At 46.6% G+C, this 17336-nt stretch overlaps 1 protein-coding gene across 1 annotated transcript in view; it reads right to left on the bottom strand.

The window, feature by feature from the left end:
- The window catches only part of LOC132574367 (cytochrome P450 2J2-like), a 53984-nt gene that overhangs the window by 15801 nt on the left and 20847 nt on the right, over nt 1-17336 (bottom strand). The window contains exons 4-5 of the mRNA XM_060242730.1: nt 14114-14274; nt 7756-7932 (exon numbers count right to left, since the gene is read on the bottom strand). Coding sequence (XP_060098713.1) covers nt 7756-7932; nt 14114-14274 — 338 coding nt within the window. The remainder of the gene's footprint in view (nt 1-7755; nt 7933-14113; nt 14275-17336) is intronic.

A 17336-nucleotide genomic window follows, 5' to 3' on the forward strand; every position in this document is an offset into this window, starting at 1 on the left:
TTGTGGGTTGTGTAGGGTTGGAATTCCCTGTCTACCTTGCCCATTGGCCATCCCCTTCCCACCCAGTCCTGAACTCTTGCAAGGATTCGGTCCTTGCCCGTAGCCCGAGCCACCTCCGCGGCGTGTAGGGGCCGCTCGGGCAGCGACTCCATGAGCATCACCATGTGGGCTGGGGCAGGGTTGGGGTCAGTCGAGGGAAGCGGCAGGTGGCTAAGCGCGTCTGCGTGGCCCATGGCTTTGCCTGGGTGATGTACTAGGGCGTATGTGTATGAATTTAAAAACTGGTTCCACCTCAAGACCCGCTGAGACAGGATTTGTGGGGTCTGGCAATCTGGGGCGAGGAGACCTAGGAGTGGTTTGTGGTCAGTGGCGATGGTGAAACGCCGCCCATATAAATAATCATTACATTTGTGCACCCCCCGCCACGATTGCCAGAGCCTCCTTATCGATCTGCGCGTAATTGCACTCGGTGGGGGTCAGGGTCCTTGAGTAATATGCCATAGGAACCTCCCTCCCGTCCGGGAGTTGGTGCCCCAGGACTGCGCCCACCCCATATGGAGAGGCGTCGCACGCCAAAATCAGCAGTAGGGCTTTGTCGAAGTGGTGGAGCACTGCGTTCGAGACCAAGAGGTCCTTCACCGCCTGGAACGCGGCGGCTTGTCGCTTGCCCCACACCCAAGGGGCTTGTTTGTCCAGCAGCCGGTGGAGTGGTTCCGCGATGGCTGCTTTGTGGGGGCAAGAACGCGTGATAGAAATTCAGCAATCCTAAGAAGCTTTGTAGTTCCGCCTTGCATGTGGGGGCCGGGGCTTGTACGATGGCTCTGGTCTTGTCTTCTGTGGGGTGAATCCCTGCCGCGTCCACGGCAAACCCCAGGAACTCCACCCGAGGTACTCCCAGCAAGCATTTTTCTCTCTTGACCTTAAGCCCTGCCGCTTGGAAACGGTGGAGTACTTCTCTTAGGCGGCTTCTGAACTCCTCGGGGTCCGGGGCGGCGATTAAAACGTCATCGAAAAATGGTTGGACTCCGGGATCCCTTTAAGAAGAGAGTCCATTATGCTCTGAAAGATCCCTGGAGCTACGCTGACCCCAAATTGCAGCCTCCGCAACCTGAAGGCTCCTCGGTGTGTCACTATTGTCTGGGCCTCGGCCGTTTTGGCGTCTACAGGTAGCTGCTGGTAGGCTTGTGCCAGATCCAGCTTCCCGAAAATCTTGGACCCAGCTAGGGCTGCCAGTATGTGGCTGACCACCGGGACGGGGTAGGGGTTGTCTTGGAGTGCCTTGTTGATTGTGCACTTATAATCTGCACAAATCCGCACGTCCCCATTTGGCTTTACCGGGGTAACGATGGGGGTTTCCCACGCTGCGTAAGCCACTGGTTCTAGGACTCCCTGGGCTGTGAGGTGGTCCAGTTCCGCCTCTATTTTAGGTTTCAAGGCGAACGGGACCCTCCTCGCCTTGAGCCGGATTGGCCTGACCGTGGGATCGAGTGGTAGGGAGATAGGTGGCCCTTTGTAGCTCCCCAGGGACCCATTGAAAACTGCGGGGAACTCGCTGCATACATCCCCAAAACCACTTGTTTGTATTTGTTCCACCCCCTCTAACCGGATCCCCAGTGGTCGGAACCAGGCCAGCCCCAGCAGGGTGGTTAGTTGACGCTTGACCACCAGAATGTCCAGCGGTCCCTTAAAGGCCGCTCTCTCTACCCGCACCCGGGCCCACCCCGCAACGTGCACCGGGGTTTTTTGGAAGTCTCGCAGAATTAAATCCGCTGGCCTCAGTTGGAGGCGGGGGCACAGTTTCTTTAGGGTTTCCTCCGAGATTATGGAGATGGAGGAACCGACTCCACTTCCATGAGGCATGGGACCCCCTCGATGCGGATCGACATTTTGACCTTGTCAGGGGCTGCGAGGGGCAAGTTCAGTACCTGCAGGCTTGTAGACGCGGTTGTGTGGGTCTCCGTCGACTCGTGGTGGGTGGTCTGTCTCCTGCGGCCGGTCTTGGCCCGGCAAGCCCGCGCGATGTGGCCCGTTTTCCCGCAGCTTCGGCAGTCCAAGTTGCGGTACGGGCAGTCCCGCCTCTCGTGGGGGTCGCCGCAGCTTGCACATCGGGTGGTAGAGGGCTTGTCCGGCGCTCGTAGTCTCTGGGTGGCTCTCGGGTCTGTTCCTTGTGGCCGCCGCAGCTGGAACACCTCTTCGTCCTCTTGGTCGGCCGGTGCCATCTCGTCATGGTGGACAGCCTCGCCATGTGGCAGGCTGTATGCCTTGGTGGCCCTCTCGAAAGCCGTCGCCTCGTTGAAGGCTTGTTGGAGGGTGAACTCTTCCTTGGCGAAGAGCTTTTGTTGCAATCTTTCGTCGCGGAGGCCCCAGACGAAGCGGTCCCGCAGGGCCTCCTCTCGCTTGTCAAAACCGCAGTTCCCTGCAATCTGGCGGAGAGCAGCCAGGTAGACTGCAGCCGTCTCCCCAGTCTTCTGATCCTTCTTGTGGAAGAGGAATTGGCGGGTGATGATGGACGGTTGGGGCGAGAAGTGGCCCGTGAGGAGTCTGACGACCTCCCCGTACTTGGTGAGCTTCGCTGGAGCAGAGAGGCCTCGTGCGATCTCGAAGGTCGCTTCCCCACAGACACTCAACAGGATGTCCCTCATCCGGTTGTCGTCTGTGATCATGTTGGCCCTCAGGTAGCATTCGACCCATTTGGTGTAGGTCTCCCACCTCTCCGGGTTGGCCGGGTTGAACTCTGCAAGGTGGCCCATCGTTACACTGGAGTTCTCCATGGCGGCGGCAGGCGTCTTGGTTTCTTGCGGTTCTGCACCTTCCTCGTCCCCAGCCAGGTTAGCAGCTTCCCCCAGGGGAAGTCTTCCTAGCTGGATCCCACCTTCGTCGCCAGTGTGATGTACTTAGAGACGAAACGTGGAGAAGGCAACTTGATTTATTAGTAGCGCATCACAGAACAGAGAACACGCGGGCCGGGACCTGCTTTATATACATGTACCCAGAACAACCTCCCAAGCTGGCCAGTCCAATCCTGGCCAGTCAAACTTCCCGCCACTGATGGTAATTGGTGGAGCCGCGTGGTGCTTGGGTTCAACACAATACACTACAGACGGCGAGAAGCGAGGGCCAGGGTGAGGTGTTCCCTGAGTCCCGCCTTCTAACAGGAGCCTGGTCGCTTGCTAATTGGAAACAGCTGCAGCAAGCTGTTAAGCTTCCTGCTCTGGAACCTCAGTCCCACAATACTCCCATCGCATTTGCTGTAAACAGGACCTCTGGAGTTCTTTTGAAGTTATTTTTCACGAACGCAACGTCGTTCTTGAATTTCTCCAGCACCTGATCTTTAGATCTGATCAGGTAGACATAAGCAAAACGAACTCCAGCAGCTATAAAAGCCAAAATGTATTTGTTCCCTTTGACTGAAGGGGCCGACTAGCGGTTCTGTAGTAGCCTCTCATTTTGCGCAGTCTGCGCCTTTTTGTAGCTTGGGGGAGTCCCTTTAGATTTTAAGCAGAGCTCACAGCAACCTTGCATTCGATGACATTCAGTGATTTCAATATTACGCTCCTGCAACAGCTTTTTCATAGACTTAAAGACTTCTATGCCCCAGTCTTTTGTGCCATGCAACGGTGCAATTTAGAATGGCAGGGTTTCTTTTGTCGTGCACGATATCCTGGCTCAGCAAGATGTTTCAAGCAGTGAAAACCACTGCGCTTTTCTCCCAATATTTCAACATTGAACTCAGGATGCAAAACAGTACACACATCCTTTTTGATCTGAAACTGGTTTCCCAGTTTCACAAACCTTTCCACAGATGTGGCGCAAAGCCGCAATCCTTTAGCAGAATTTCAACAATCTCTCCAGCAGAACCTAAGACTCCTGAGTTTAACCATTCCAATTCCTTCTACAGGCAAATAGTTTCTGTCTGCTTGAATCAAATCATGCCTCGTCTCTTCATTCGGTTCAACAAAGCAACATTTGTCATGGCAAATGCGAGAAAAAGATCCAGACTCTAACAGCGCAGGATTCATCTCATTTGACTCTCTATCACAAACAAAATCTGTCAATCGCTTAGGAGCTTTTCTTTCTCCTTTACTGTTTCTTCCCTTGCTTGGAGCTATGTTGTGAGTGGGAACATGTGGATTGCGTTATTCTATGCCCTACTTTGTTCTACATAGAATTTTGCAACGTGCCCCTTCCACTGTCACTTATTGTGTCTAAATGTGCAGAGACATTCTCTCCGTCATGCAGCTTAAAATTGTACAAATTCTGTCTCAAAACCTGTACATGATTAATGGTTCACTTTGCATATTTCTCTTCCAATTTAATCCACAGCCCTTTGACAGGTTACAGCTGGCCACAGAGGGCTTTCTTTATCACGTATAGAGTTACAAATTATCACTTTATCACTTGTAGAATTACAAAGCATGATTTTGCGCCCACTTTTTGAAATATCTCTTTTTCTCTCCCATCCTCTGGAGGATCATTTTTAACAACATGCAAAACTTCCTGAATCTCCAGTGCACACTGCACTCTGGACTTCCGCATTAGATAGTGCTGATCATTTAATGTTATATTTGAAGGAGGGAGGGGGTGTTTCCGCTTACAGAATACTAATCTGCATTGTTTCCACAATTGGTAGATATCGTGGAATTTGAATTCTCCTTGGCAGACTTCACACAGAGTGGAATACTCCAGCTGCCTGACTTCAAAAAATGGGCTCTAAGGAAAGATCCTCTCCTGCTTGTAAAACAGGGATTTTTTTGGGAGGGAAGGGGAATCTAAAAAAACCCAAAAGGTTTATTCTTTGCAAAAATATTCTGGCCCCTATTACTTTCATGCTAATATACACACAGCAGCTCTCTAATGCCCATAACCTTATGCTGGATATTTAGCAGAGTGAATGGATTCACTGAAATGAATTACTGTAGCATACGTGTTATGTGTTTAGCTTCTAAAGAAAAGCTTGCTAGAAAATTAGGAAAGAGTTACATTGTTAGAAAGTAATATCCTGATATAATTTTCTGACCTTCTTTACCTTGTCTTCTGATTCATTCAGAGACTAACCCTAAAAACAAAGGATTGGAACCTCTCCCCTTGCATATATGCGGAATGGCATGTATTGTCTCCCAATGCATTGATGAACCAATAGTCAATCTTTAGGTCATCTTATTAAGAATAATACCTCCCCCTTCTTGGTGGAATGATTCTACACTACATCTAATTGTTCCTCTGCAAACTAGCTAACATCAGCTTACGGAAACATCAGCTTAACCCTTCCATGACTGAAGAGGGTGACACTTGCAAAAAACACCAAACACCTCTCCTCTCCCAAGATCTTGCCCTCATCAGATTCCAGCACAAAATATCCAGGAATTTTTCAACCTGCATGGGCCACTACCCTAGTCAGGCGAGGCGTGGCCGCAAGGTGCCCTCACTCAAAGGCCAAAATAGGCCTGGAAAGGGCTTTGCCCTCTCCCGCTTGCTTTTACTGACTGAACAAAGACTTGGAATGCTGTGGTTCTGTAGCAACAGCCACTGAGGGGGGTCTGTTGTTTAAAGCTACAGGTGCTCCTTTTATCACTTTCAGTTTCTTAACCCCCCCCCCCTTTTTTTTTAGGTTTCACATTTTTCTGTCTACTTCACAGTAAGCTACACAGTTTGGTGTAGTGGTTAAGTGTGTGGACTCTAATCTGAGAGAACCGGGTTTGATTCCCCACTCCTCCACATGCAGCTGCTGGAATGGCCTTGGGTCAGCCATAGCTCTGGCAGAGGTTGTCCTTGAAAGGGCAGCTGCTGTGAGAGCCCTCTCAGCCCCACCCACCTCACAGGGTTTGATTCCACACTCTTCCACTTGCACCTGCTAGCATGGCCTTGGGTCAGCCATAGCTCTGGCAGAGGTTGTCCTTGAAAGGGCAGCTGCTGTGAGAGCCCTCTCAGCCCCACCCACCTCACAGGGTTTGATTCCCCACTCCTCCACTTGCACCTGCTAGCATGGCCTTGGGTCAGCCATAGCTCTGGCAGAAGTTGTCCTTGAAGGGGCAGCTGCTGTGAGAGCCCTCTCAGCCCCACCCACCTCACAGGGTGTCTGTTGTGGAGGGAGAAGATATAGGAGACTGTAAGCCTCTCTGAGTCTCTGATTCAGAGAGAAGGGCAGGGTATAAATCCGCAGTCTTCTTCTTCTTAAATGAAGCTAGCACTGTGTAGTCAGAGGTGCAGTTTAAAGAAAAGCTATGGTTGATGGAAACAGAAAAAAGGGCATAGAGTAGTTGTCAAGAGAGGAACTGGCAAAACACCTGTTTAGAAAAGGAAGGTGGTGCTGGCCCATTTCACCTGCTATTCTATTGCACCCACAGTCAGAATGTGAAAAAAAAAATCTCGCCTTACTCAGATATCTGTCCTCCCCCCAGGAATCATCAGAAAGTTCATGACAAAACCACTTATAGCTTTCCTGGAAGAGAAGCCTCATTCCACCGCCCCCCCCCCCCCCGCCCCACCAGCAGGGATAGGCAAAGACAGCTTCCAGCAGGAGATCTGCCTCAGGGCAGAGGGCCTGGCAGCCCTAACCAGAAAATCCTGTTGGTAGTCCTGGAAATGTTGCTCTGTAGTCATAAGAGGGAATATAAACAAATAAAGAGGAGGAGGTTTCAAAATCAAGATCAGAAGAAAGTTGGTGAGTAAAGAATTATAAGATGAGTTGTCGGTAAATCAAAGAAGAGCATTCATGCTGGCTAGATTTAATGTACTACCTTTGGCCATTCTCTCTGGAAGATACCACAGAATCCCCCACAATCTTAGACGATGCCCTTGTAGCCAAGGAGTCATCGAAACGGTCCCTCATCTTCTTCTGGACTGCCCTTTCTATAGCAGTCCACGAGCAAGATACCTAGATGCTCTGCTCTCTGACCATCAAGGCCTTTCTGACAATGCCAAGGCCCGCTTTTTACTTCACGGGAAACACAACTTTGTTACCACTCATGTTGCTTGCTTTTTACAGGTTGCGATCCAAATCAGAGAGGCTTTTGCTCATGCATAGCCCACAGCTATTTTATGTTATTTGACTTTTGCTGGTCTTTTATTATATCCCATTGTGTCACTCTTGGTTTTAAGGTATACTGTATTTTTGTATTGATGCCAATAAAGGTCTATGTATGTATGTATGTATGTATGTATGTAAATCATGTAGATTGGTAAGATGCCATTGGTTGTGGTGTATTCTAAAAATAGAAACCATTTCTTTTTTCAGTAAAAGAAGTAGTTCTGGGATATATTTCCGATGTTGATCCCTGATCTTCTCCATAATGATTGGATCCCCTACTTTTTTCAAACCAGAGAGATATTGATGGAACGGTATCAGATTTCCAGAGCAATGCAGTGGAGGTTGTCACACCGCTCATCAACTTTCTTCTGATCTTCTTGATTTTTCTCCTCCTCTTTGTTTATTTTTTTTCTTGTTCTAGGCTTGGGATGGTGCCAAACTGTATGCCTTATTCGTTTGTAGATTATGAACACTGGCAAGAATTATTCAAATCACAACACTTTACTTGCTAAGGGACAATTCTTCACAGGAAATTGTATTTGTATAGCATATTTGTTTGTTTAGATCAACTGGTTCCTATTATGCACAAATGCTTATGTTCCACCTGTACTTTATGTGATTTTAATGATTTTAATTCTTTCAATCATAAATAAACTTATATTAAAGGGAAAAGAATAAGAGGGAATATAACAGTTCAGATGTGCTGAGTTCAGAAAATGGATACTTACTTTCTCAATCTGCAGTAGATAGTGGTCGACGAAGTCCCGTGGATCATGCGCTGCCAGTTGCTCCCTATGCGCTTCTATCTCTTTCCTTGCTTGTGTAAACACAATATCTACAGAGGCATGTGCCTTCCTGTATGGCCATTCGATATGTTTCATGAGCCATGGGGCAATTTCAAAGAGCTGCAGGAAAGAGAAAAGCAAATTCTGCACTTTAGAGAACAGGCTGAGTAGCTTCTTCAGCATCATGAACTTGAGAGGAAGCACAGTAATTCTCAGTGAATGGAAGGACTGTTCCTGGGCCAAGATCTAAATGACAGGGAGGAGACGAACGAATGGTATCCTAAATTTTTGATAGTTCTCAGTTCCCAAAACACAGCTAGAGGAAGTGGTCAGTTTTAGTAGATAATTAGCAGGACTGCTTAGTTGTATCCTTGACTGATGGGTGATTTCTCACATCAAAACAGGAGGCAGGGACAAATCACAGCTGGCTTTGAGCACTGGCGGGAGGCGCTCTCCTCTGCCATTGGCTGAGAGAAGATCATTTTTTTTTTGAGAACTGTAATGTTTTATTTGTTATTTATTCAAGTTTTGTTTGTAAATTATAATTTTGTTGTTAACTGCCCTGAGCCTGCCTATTAGGAAGGGTGATTTAAATAAATAAATAAATCTACACCAGAATGTGAAACCACAGGGTACTTGCTTCCAGCTCTGAGGTTTGCCAGTATATAATTTTGTCACCAAGTCCATGGAAACATGAGAAAGCACTGAACAGGACCAACAATCAACTTAATCCAGCGTAAGACAACTGCACAGGATAGCAGAAGGTGTCATCCCACCACTCAGTTGTGACCCCACCCCCTACTTAGGCTATGGAAATTTGATGGAAACTATGGCCCAAGATCTGGCCACTGGAGTAACTGCAATCATCTAGAGGGAAAAACACCTTAAGATAGATCATCTATCCATTCATCCATGAAGCTCAAGAATCCTGCACAATTCAGCCACATGGAGGTCACAAAGACAGTGGTGACTACATAAGAGAAGCCATGTTGGATCAATCCAGTGGCCCATCCAGTTCAACACTCTGTGTCACGCAGTGGCAAAAAAACAAACAAAAAACAAGTGCCATCAGGAGGTCCACCACTGGGGCCAGAACACTAGAAGCCCTCCCACTGTGCCCAAGCACCAAGAATACAGAGCATCACTGCCCCAGACAGAGAGCTCCAATGATAAGCTGTGGCTAATAGCCACTGATGGACCTCTGCTCAAATATGCTTCTCCAATCCCCTCTTGAAGCTGTCTATGGTTGTGGCCGCCCACCACCTCCTGTGGCAATGAATTCCATGTATTAATCACCTTTTGGGTGAAGAAGGACTTCCTTTTATAAGTTCTAACCCAACTAATCAGCAGTTTCATTGAATGTCCACAAGTTCCCAAGATCTTTCTCTTGGCCAGTCTCTGCTAGTTCACACCCCATCAACTTGTATTTATAGCTAGGATTTTTGGCCCCAATGTGCATTACTTTGCACTTGGCCATGTTGAACCTCATTTGCCACGTTGATGCCCAATCTCCCAGCCTCAACAGATTCTTTTGGAGTGCCTCACAATCCTCTCTGGTTCTCACCAGCCTGAACAATTTAGTGTCATCCGCAAACTTTATCAAAAGCATTCTAGAAATCAAGGTGAACAACATCTATTGGGTCTCCTTTGTCCACATGTTTGTTCACCCCCTCAAAGAACTCTAACAGGTGAGACAAGAACTTCCCTTACAGAACCCATGCTGAGTCTTCCTCAATTACTTTTGTTCATCCATGTGCATACTCATTCTCTCTATACAATCCTTGCGCAGCCAGCAGAGAAGAGCGAAACTATCCAGCTTCATAAGGCAGACAGAAGATCCTAGTACAGTGATTCTGACTGGGGATCCAGGAGGGGAGTGCAGTTATTGCAAGGGGTCAGGAATCCACATGTGCACTAAGCATTGTCGTTTTGAACTTTTGATCACTGGTTATGTACAACTACTATCACATCGGGAGAGCGTGTGTGCTCGTGTCTGTATGTATTCCTCATACTCAAAATAGGTTGTGAACCTCTGGCACAGCATATACATGCAATTTATATAGGGGGTGGAAATTGAGTGCCAAAATTATCAGACAGGGAGGAGGAACTAGCTGGTGAGGGAGAAGAGCTCTGTGCAAATAATAATTATCTCAGGAAGATCTTCCCTGCTCAATTACCAAATAAATGAGAGTGCTGGAGTTCTTGAGTCCCTCACTGGATGAGACCCCCTCAAAACACAGGAGTTAAGAATTGCTTCTCAGATTAACATTTTGTTTTCTGAATTTGTGTTTGAAGACGAGACCAAGAACCATGCTTCCTGCTCACTCAAACATTCTGCCCTGGGCTTGCTATGTGGTTGCATTATTTTCCAAGCAGAACCTTCGTGACGTATGCAAGTGAGCTGTTCAGTTATATCCAGCCAGGGCTTTTTTTGTGTAGGAACACACAGGAACGCAGTTCCTGCTGGCTATGGAAGCATTCCTGCCAAGTTTGCAGAGCGTTCCAGCTGACTTGGAAAGCATGCAGGCATTTGAGAGACTGTTTGTGTAAGTGCCTGCCCCTCCAAGCCTGCTTCTCAAATCGAGTGGCTTGGAGAAAACAGGTACTTCCTAAGACAGTTAACTGCCTGCCTTCTAGGCTTGCCAGGTCCTCAGGTCCTAGTTTTGCTGGCTCCTTTCCTCTCCCAGCCAGCTGGCCTGCAGGGGAGCCCCAGTCTCAGCAGGAACCATATGCCTTTCCTCTTGGGGAGGCTAGAAGAAGCTGGGGAAGGGCTTGCTTTTTGGAAGGTGTGTGCCTTCAGATTTCTGCAGGAGCCTGGATGAGTCTGGCTTTGAGTCTGTGAAACGTTGGAAAAGAGAGCCTCCATTGTTTTGCATTCTTGAGAAACGAAGTTTCTGGTTGTTTTGCATTCAGTTTGAAAGGCCTTTGCAAAGTTATTAGATAGTGGGGTGAGAAAGTAACTCTCCTGCATTTCTTGTCTCCTCGATCCTTCTGTTTCTATATTTGGCAACATCTCCTATATAAAGGATGTGCTTAGTGAGAAGCCACTCATTGTAGCTGAAGAAGTGGATTGTAGTCCATGAATACTTATACTGCAATAAAATTGTATTACTTTTTTTTTTTAAGTGCCAGTAGGCTGTTAATTTTTGCACATGGAGACTAGCACAGGTACCTTGTATGGGTTTTGGAAGGAAAGTTCATAGTGGAAGGCTTGCAGAAATGGGTTTATGATTTCAGTGGAACTGACAGAATCATAGAATTGCAGAGCTGGAAGGGGCCATATAAGCCAGAAGCTTCCCTCACTGGAAGTTCTTCAGATTTTTTTTGACCTGGACAGGCATTTCCAGTTTAGGGGCTTTGAATTAGGTCTTGCCTCCATCCTGAGGACCTTTAATGGGGTAGCCTTTCTCAGCACACGTGGCATCCTTGTGCACCTGTACTTGGGTGATCTCCTCTATGGTGAGGCAGTGAGGGATGTTGCAACTGTCAGAGGCAGAGCAGCATTTGACATCTCCTTCCTTGACTTCAAGAGCATCACCTTACCCTCATCCCAAAGAAGTCCGTTCAGCCTTTGATTCGATGAGAATTTTCTTTCTATATGTATGATGGTGAACTTACAGATTTTCCTTGTTTCAGTACCTGATGAAGCGATAGTGAAATGTCTGACTCCAGCTAGCAGCTCCTTTGTCAGAACATCTGGAATACCACATTTATGGAGTGTGGTAGAACATGTGGAATCGAATTTCTCTCTGCAGAACTTGTAGGTCTTGAAGTTGCATCCACTTTCATCTTCAGTATTGGAACTGGATTGCCACACCCAATGACTTTTCCAGGGTTGGCCTTTGCTTGAGTCAAGGAATTGGATGTATATGAACGTGGACTATTGTTGCCTACATCAGAATTTGTAAGAATTTCACGACGTACTTAGGAAATTTTGTATTGTGTTTTTACACATAAGTAGACACCATTTTGGACTTTTGATTTTTGTTTTTTGAATGAAAATTCTTCATTGCACTTTAGTGATTTGATCACAAACATTGTTGCCTTTGTTAGATTTGGTGTTGCGACTTTCTTCCTCAGATTTGACCAATATCTCCCCAAGCATTTACCACAGGATTGGGTGCGATTAGATGGGCAGGTTGTCATGGCAGGATCTCACCTTTTAAAAAGCTGTTTCATTTTGTGTCAATCACTTGGCAACCTCTAAGCCAACATCAAAGTAGCATGGGGCTGTGGTTGGTCATGCACATCGCTCATGTGCCACAACCATGGCCCTGGGTCTGGGTTGGGTGTCCCCGCCCCAAATTCTGATTGTGCATTCATAGGTGCAGAAAAGTGCTTCTGGCCCAGTTCTGTGGGGGTACTAAAATGCACCTTGGAGTGGGATTGTAGGAAAAAAAGAACACACTACAAACAGTGGAATGATCATCCTACTCAAGTGTTTCCGTGGCACACTGGAGCGATCAGACAGCTGAAAACTCACTTTGGAAGCCTTTCGCTGGGGAAGCCACTGGAATTTCCCAGCGGCTATTTAATCTGTGTGGAAGTTGTTTTAGCATGAGGGAAGGATGAGTGGGGCCTGGGGGCCAGATGTGTGTGTGTGATTGTGCCCATTTAATAAGAACATAAGAGAAGCCATGTTGGATCAGGCCAACGGCCCATCAAGTCCAACACTCTGTGTCACACAGTGGCAAAAAAATTTATATACACACATACACTGTGGCTAATAGCCACTAATGGACCTGTGCTCCATATTTTTTATCTAAACCCTTCTTGAAGGTGGCTATACTTGTGGCCGCCACCACCTCCTGTGGCAGTGAATTCCACATGTTAATCACCCTTTGGGTGAAGAAGGATTTAGTGTCATCCGCAAACTTGGCTACTTTACTGCTCACTCCCAACTCTAAATCATTTATGAACAAGTTAAAGAGCATGGGACCCAGTACCGAGCCCTGCGGCACCCCACTGCTTACCGTCCTCCACTGCGAAGACTGCCCATTTATACTCACTCTCTGCTTCCTATTACTCAGCCAGTTTTTGATCCACAAGAGGACCTGTCCTTTTACTCCATGACTCTCAAGCTTTCTAAGGAGCCTTTGATGAGGAACTTTATCAAAAGCTTTCTGGAAGTCAAGGTAAACAACATCTATTGGGTCTCCTTTGTCCACATGTTTGTTCACCCCCTCAAAGAAATGTAACAGGTTAGTGAGGCAAGATCTTCCCTTGCAGAACCCATGCTGAGTCTTCCTCAATAACCCGTGTTCATCAATGTGCCTACTCATTCTGTCCTTGATAATGGTTTCTACCAACTTTCCCGGTATTGAAGTCAGACTGACTGGCCTGTAATTTCCCGGGTCTCCTCTGGAACCTTTTTTAAAGATGGGGGTGACATTTGCTACCTTCCAGTCCTCAGGAACGGAGGCAGATTTCAATGAAAGATTACAGATTTTTGTTAGAAGATCCACAAGTTCAACTTTGAGTTCTTTCAGAACTCTTGGATGTATGCCATCCGGACCCGGTGACTTATTAGTTTTTAATTTGTCTATCAGTTGTAGGACCTCCTCTTTTGTCACCTCAATCTGACTCAGGTCTTTCAATACCCCTTCCAGAATTAGTGGTTCTGGGGCGGGCGAAAAGTTCTCATCTTCCACAGTGAAGACGGAGGCAAAAAATTCATTTAGCTTCTCAGCCATTTCCCTATCCTCCTTCAGTAATCCTTTTACCCCATGGTCATCCAAGGGCCCCACTGTCTCCCTGGCTGGTTTCCTACTTCTAATATCTTTGTTGGTCTTTATGTTTTTTGCAATATGCTCCGGAATATAATCCGAAATGGGGAGGTGGCTGTGGTGGTCCAAACTGCTCATCTGATTGCACCGACAGTCATGAGCCAACAGCTCCTTCTGCTTTTGTCAAGTAGTAGGTGATATGAAGGAAAGACCTCTGCTATCTCACACCAGAAGATAATATTCCCTATCTGTTGCTAGACAGTGATAGGAACACCAAACTGTCTCTGTCTAGCATGTTTTTCTTCAGTAAATACTGTATTATTCTTTTAGTCATTGCTCAAGATCATCTGCTCAAATGAGTTCTGAAAAGGAAAGTAAGAAAGACCTCTCCGCCTGTGACCCTGGAGAGCTGATGCCTGTCAGAGTAAACAGTACTGACTTGGAGACACCAACGGCCTGATTGAACAAAAGGCAGGTTCATGTATAATACCGTTCTCCCAGCATAAGTTTACCATCCATGCAGTGAGATGCCCTAATCTCTCCCCAATACAACCACAAAGCAAAAGACTACTCACAAGATGAAAGAAGCTACTTGGAAATTTTACAATATATTCAAGGGCATCCAATATCTCTTGAAAATATTCATCATCAACAGAAAACCGTTGTCCATAAACCAGAGCATAGATCACATTGGAGACTGCCGCAATGATGGGTATTGAAGGGTCAAAAGGCTGCCCTGAAAACCAAGATATATGCAAGACATAAACAATAGTGTAACTCTTCTTAATATGGAGAATGAAATTTCTTAGAAGAAAAAGACTGTAGACTTATACCCCGCCCTTTTCTCTGAATCAGAGTCTCAGAGCAGTTTACAATCTCCTTTATCTTCTTCCCCCACAACAGACACCCTGCGAAGTAGGTGGGGCTGAGACAGCTCTCCTGGAAGCTGCCCTTTCAAGAGCTATGGCTGACCCAAGGCCATTCCAGCAGGTGCAAGTGGAGGAGTTAGGAATCAAACCCGGTTCTCCCAGTTAAGGGTCCACACACTTAACCACTACACCAAACTGGCTCAGACTGGAAACAGCTGAACATGAGATGATCTCTCTTGATTCTATCCCCCTCCCCTGCTTTGGTATTAGACAAAATTTCAGTCCTGTTGCATGCTGGTGAAATTTATTTATTTATTTATTTCGATTAATATCCTGCCCTCCCAGCCAAAGCAGACTCGGGGCGGCTAAGAAATGGTTCTGTTGTCAATAAACCAAGACGCGTGAGATAGATGCAGGCTAATTTTGATGTTTTCTGTAGCAGGGAGAAGTTACTATTAATTACTCAGAGGGAAAAGGTAGTGGCTTTTGTAAAGCTATCTGAGAAATATTAATGGACTACAGATGGACATCTCACTGAACAGCAGGGCGTTTTTTTAAAAGCCGGAACGCACAGGAACACAGTTCTGGCTGGCTTGGTGGCAGTTCCGGCTGGCTTGATGTCAGGGGATGTGGCCTAAAAGGCTTTTTCTACCAAAAAAGCCTGTAATTCTAATTTACTTGACCCCTCCTGGTATGGCTCAGAGGCTCAACAGCTGTGACCGGTTGTACTGGGGCAGTGCTGAGATACTGTGGTCAAGTGGCTGAGGGGGAACAGGCAAAAACCGAATCCAGGCAAGATGGAAATGTCACTGGTTGGAAATGTGGAGGTCAGGGAAGGGATTCCTTTGCCCACAGGAGATGGCGTAGCAGTGAAACTGACCCACAGTTAAGAGCTTAGGGGTTTTACTGGATCCTACACTGTTGTGAGATGACCACAATAGATAAGGTATTTGTGTGTTCACTTGCTCTTAGTGCAAAGCCTGGATCCCCTCCTGGATTCCATCAGTCTGACCACACTGACTGACCCATGCTTCTGTGACTTCAAGGCTGGGTTATTGCAGTGGGGATGTCCTGAAAATTATTTGGAGGCTTCATTTGGTACAGAATATGACTGCTTGCTTATTGGTGCAAACACAGAAGCAGCTTCATTTAAGAGGTTGGTATTGGCTCATATGGCTTTCATCCTGCCTACTTGAAGGGACCACCTCTCCCAAATACCAATATGACCTTTTGCAACATCTCCGGTCCTCTTCTCCTTTTGAAGCTTTCCATCAGAGCCATTTTTCCAACTATCATCCAGACTTGCTTCTTTATAACAATGGCTTCCTGCACTTTGTGACAATTTGGGATGTGTGTGTGTGTGTGGGGGGGTGGTGGAATTTAATGAAGGCCTTATTTTGCCCCAGTTCTGCATGCAGTGTAAGACTTTTCATGCATGCCTTTTATAGGCACTAGATTTGGTGGTCGATACATGGTAGATAGTGGCTAACTGCTGATGTTTTAATTTTTACGATCCTTTTGATGTTAATGTCTTGTTGGTATCTGTGGCTTCTTTTGTAAGCGGTCTTAAATTACTGTTTCAGGGGAGAAAGGCAGCATGCGATGTCTTATTACAGAAAAATCACCCCCTAGGAATTACTTCTCTTTGATTTCAGAAGGTTTCTCCCTGAGGGTTGCTGGGGAATGTAACTGACTACAAATGACTCTTGGCTTATAGGACTTCCATTCTTTCCTTGTATCCACTCCTCTTATGCCTGCAATACAGAAACTACCGTAGTTAAGAACATAGGTTGTTCAGTTTGTTCTGCTGGCAGGATTCGATTGCACATCAGTAACACCATGGACAGCTATTTCCCAATAGTGTCAAAATCTGATATTTTCCTAGCAGGAATCATTCATCTTTTGGGGTGCTCATCTAACACTTATAGTCAGGTGAACAATGACTTACTTTCTTTGAAACGAGACTCCCATTCATATGTTAATGCTGCATCCAAAAGATTATGCCATTTAGACTCCTTACAGTATTAAAAAGTCCCATAGCGCTGTAGTTTTGGATGGTTCTAGCAGAGTCACCTTGGCAGACTGCAATTTGTCCTTTTGACAGCAATGAATGGAAGAAGCAGAAGGCTTGCTAGTCCTCTAGGATCCCCCAGTTTTGCATGCTCCTCCCTGCTGCCAGCCAGCTGGCCAGAAGGGGAAAGCCCCACCCCAACAGCCACCATGTGCCTTTAGATCTCAGCAAGTTTAGAAGAAGCTTGCAAACGGCTTGGGTTTTGGACTGTGTGTGTACCTTTAAATCTCAGCAGGACAAAAGCTGCATGGGTGGGGCGAGCAAGCAGATCCACATGGGTGTTTCTGGTGAGTGTGTGAAGCATGTGAGAAAGTGAGGATGAGGAAATGAAGACTGTACTCAGGGGAACGCCACTGCTGTATATTTATTTAGGGAATGGGAAAGCCTCCAGGCTCCAGCCCCAAAGTCCCCAGATATCTCCTGAGTCAGACATGGCAACTGTAAGAATCAGATAAACTGTTTTGTGGTTTGAGAGAGTCAGGCCATACTAAATACTCAGGGTGTCTACAGAAGAATTCCAGAACAGTGGTCACAGCACAGCAAAAAGAAACTGTCCTAACATACCTTAAAAACTAACTTTAAAAATTGGTGGGGGTTTTTTGGGGGTGGGGGGTGGGGTGGCAGGCAACAGTAGGATGGCTACTGGAGTTCTGGCCCTGCCGGCGGGCCTCCTGATGGATCCTGGGGTTTGGCCACAGTGTTGGACTGAATGGGCCATTACCTGATCTAACCTGGATTCTCTTATGTTCTCATGTTCAAACAGTTTGGAGCACCCTGAAAAGTCAGCACTAAACCAGTTTACACATCCAAGAAGAAATGTAGCAGAAGGCCACCTTCATAAAAAATTTCTGCAGAGCA

The sequence above is a fragment of the Heteronotia binoei genome, chromosome 6 (genome assembly GCF_032191835.1).
Source record: "Heteronotia binoei isolate CCM8104 ecotype False Entrance Well chromosome 6, APGP_CSIRO_Hbin_v1, whole genome shotgun sequence".
Classification (NCBI taxonomy): Eukaryota; Metazoa; Chordata; class Lepidosauria; order Squamata; family Gekkonidae; genus Heteronotia; species Heteronotia binoei.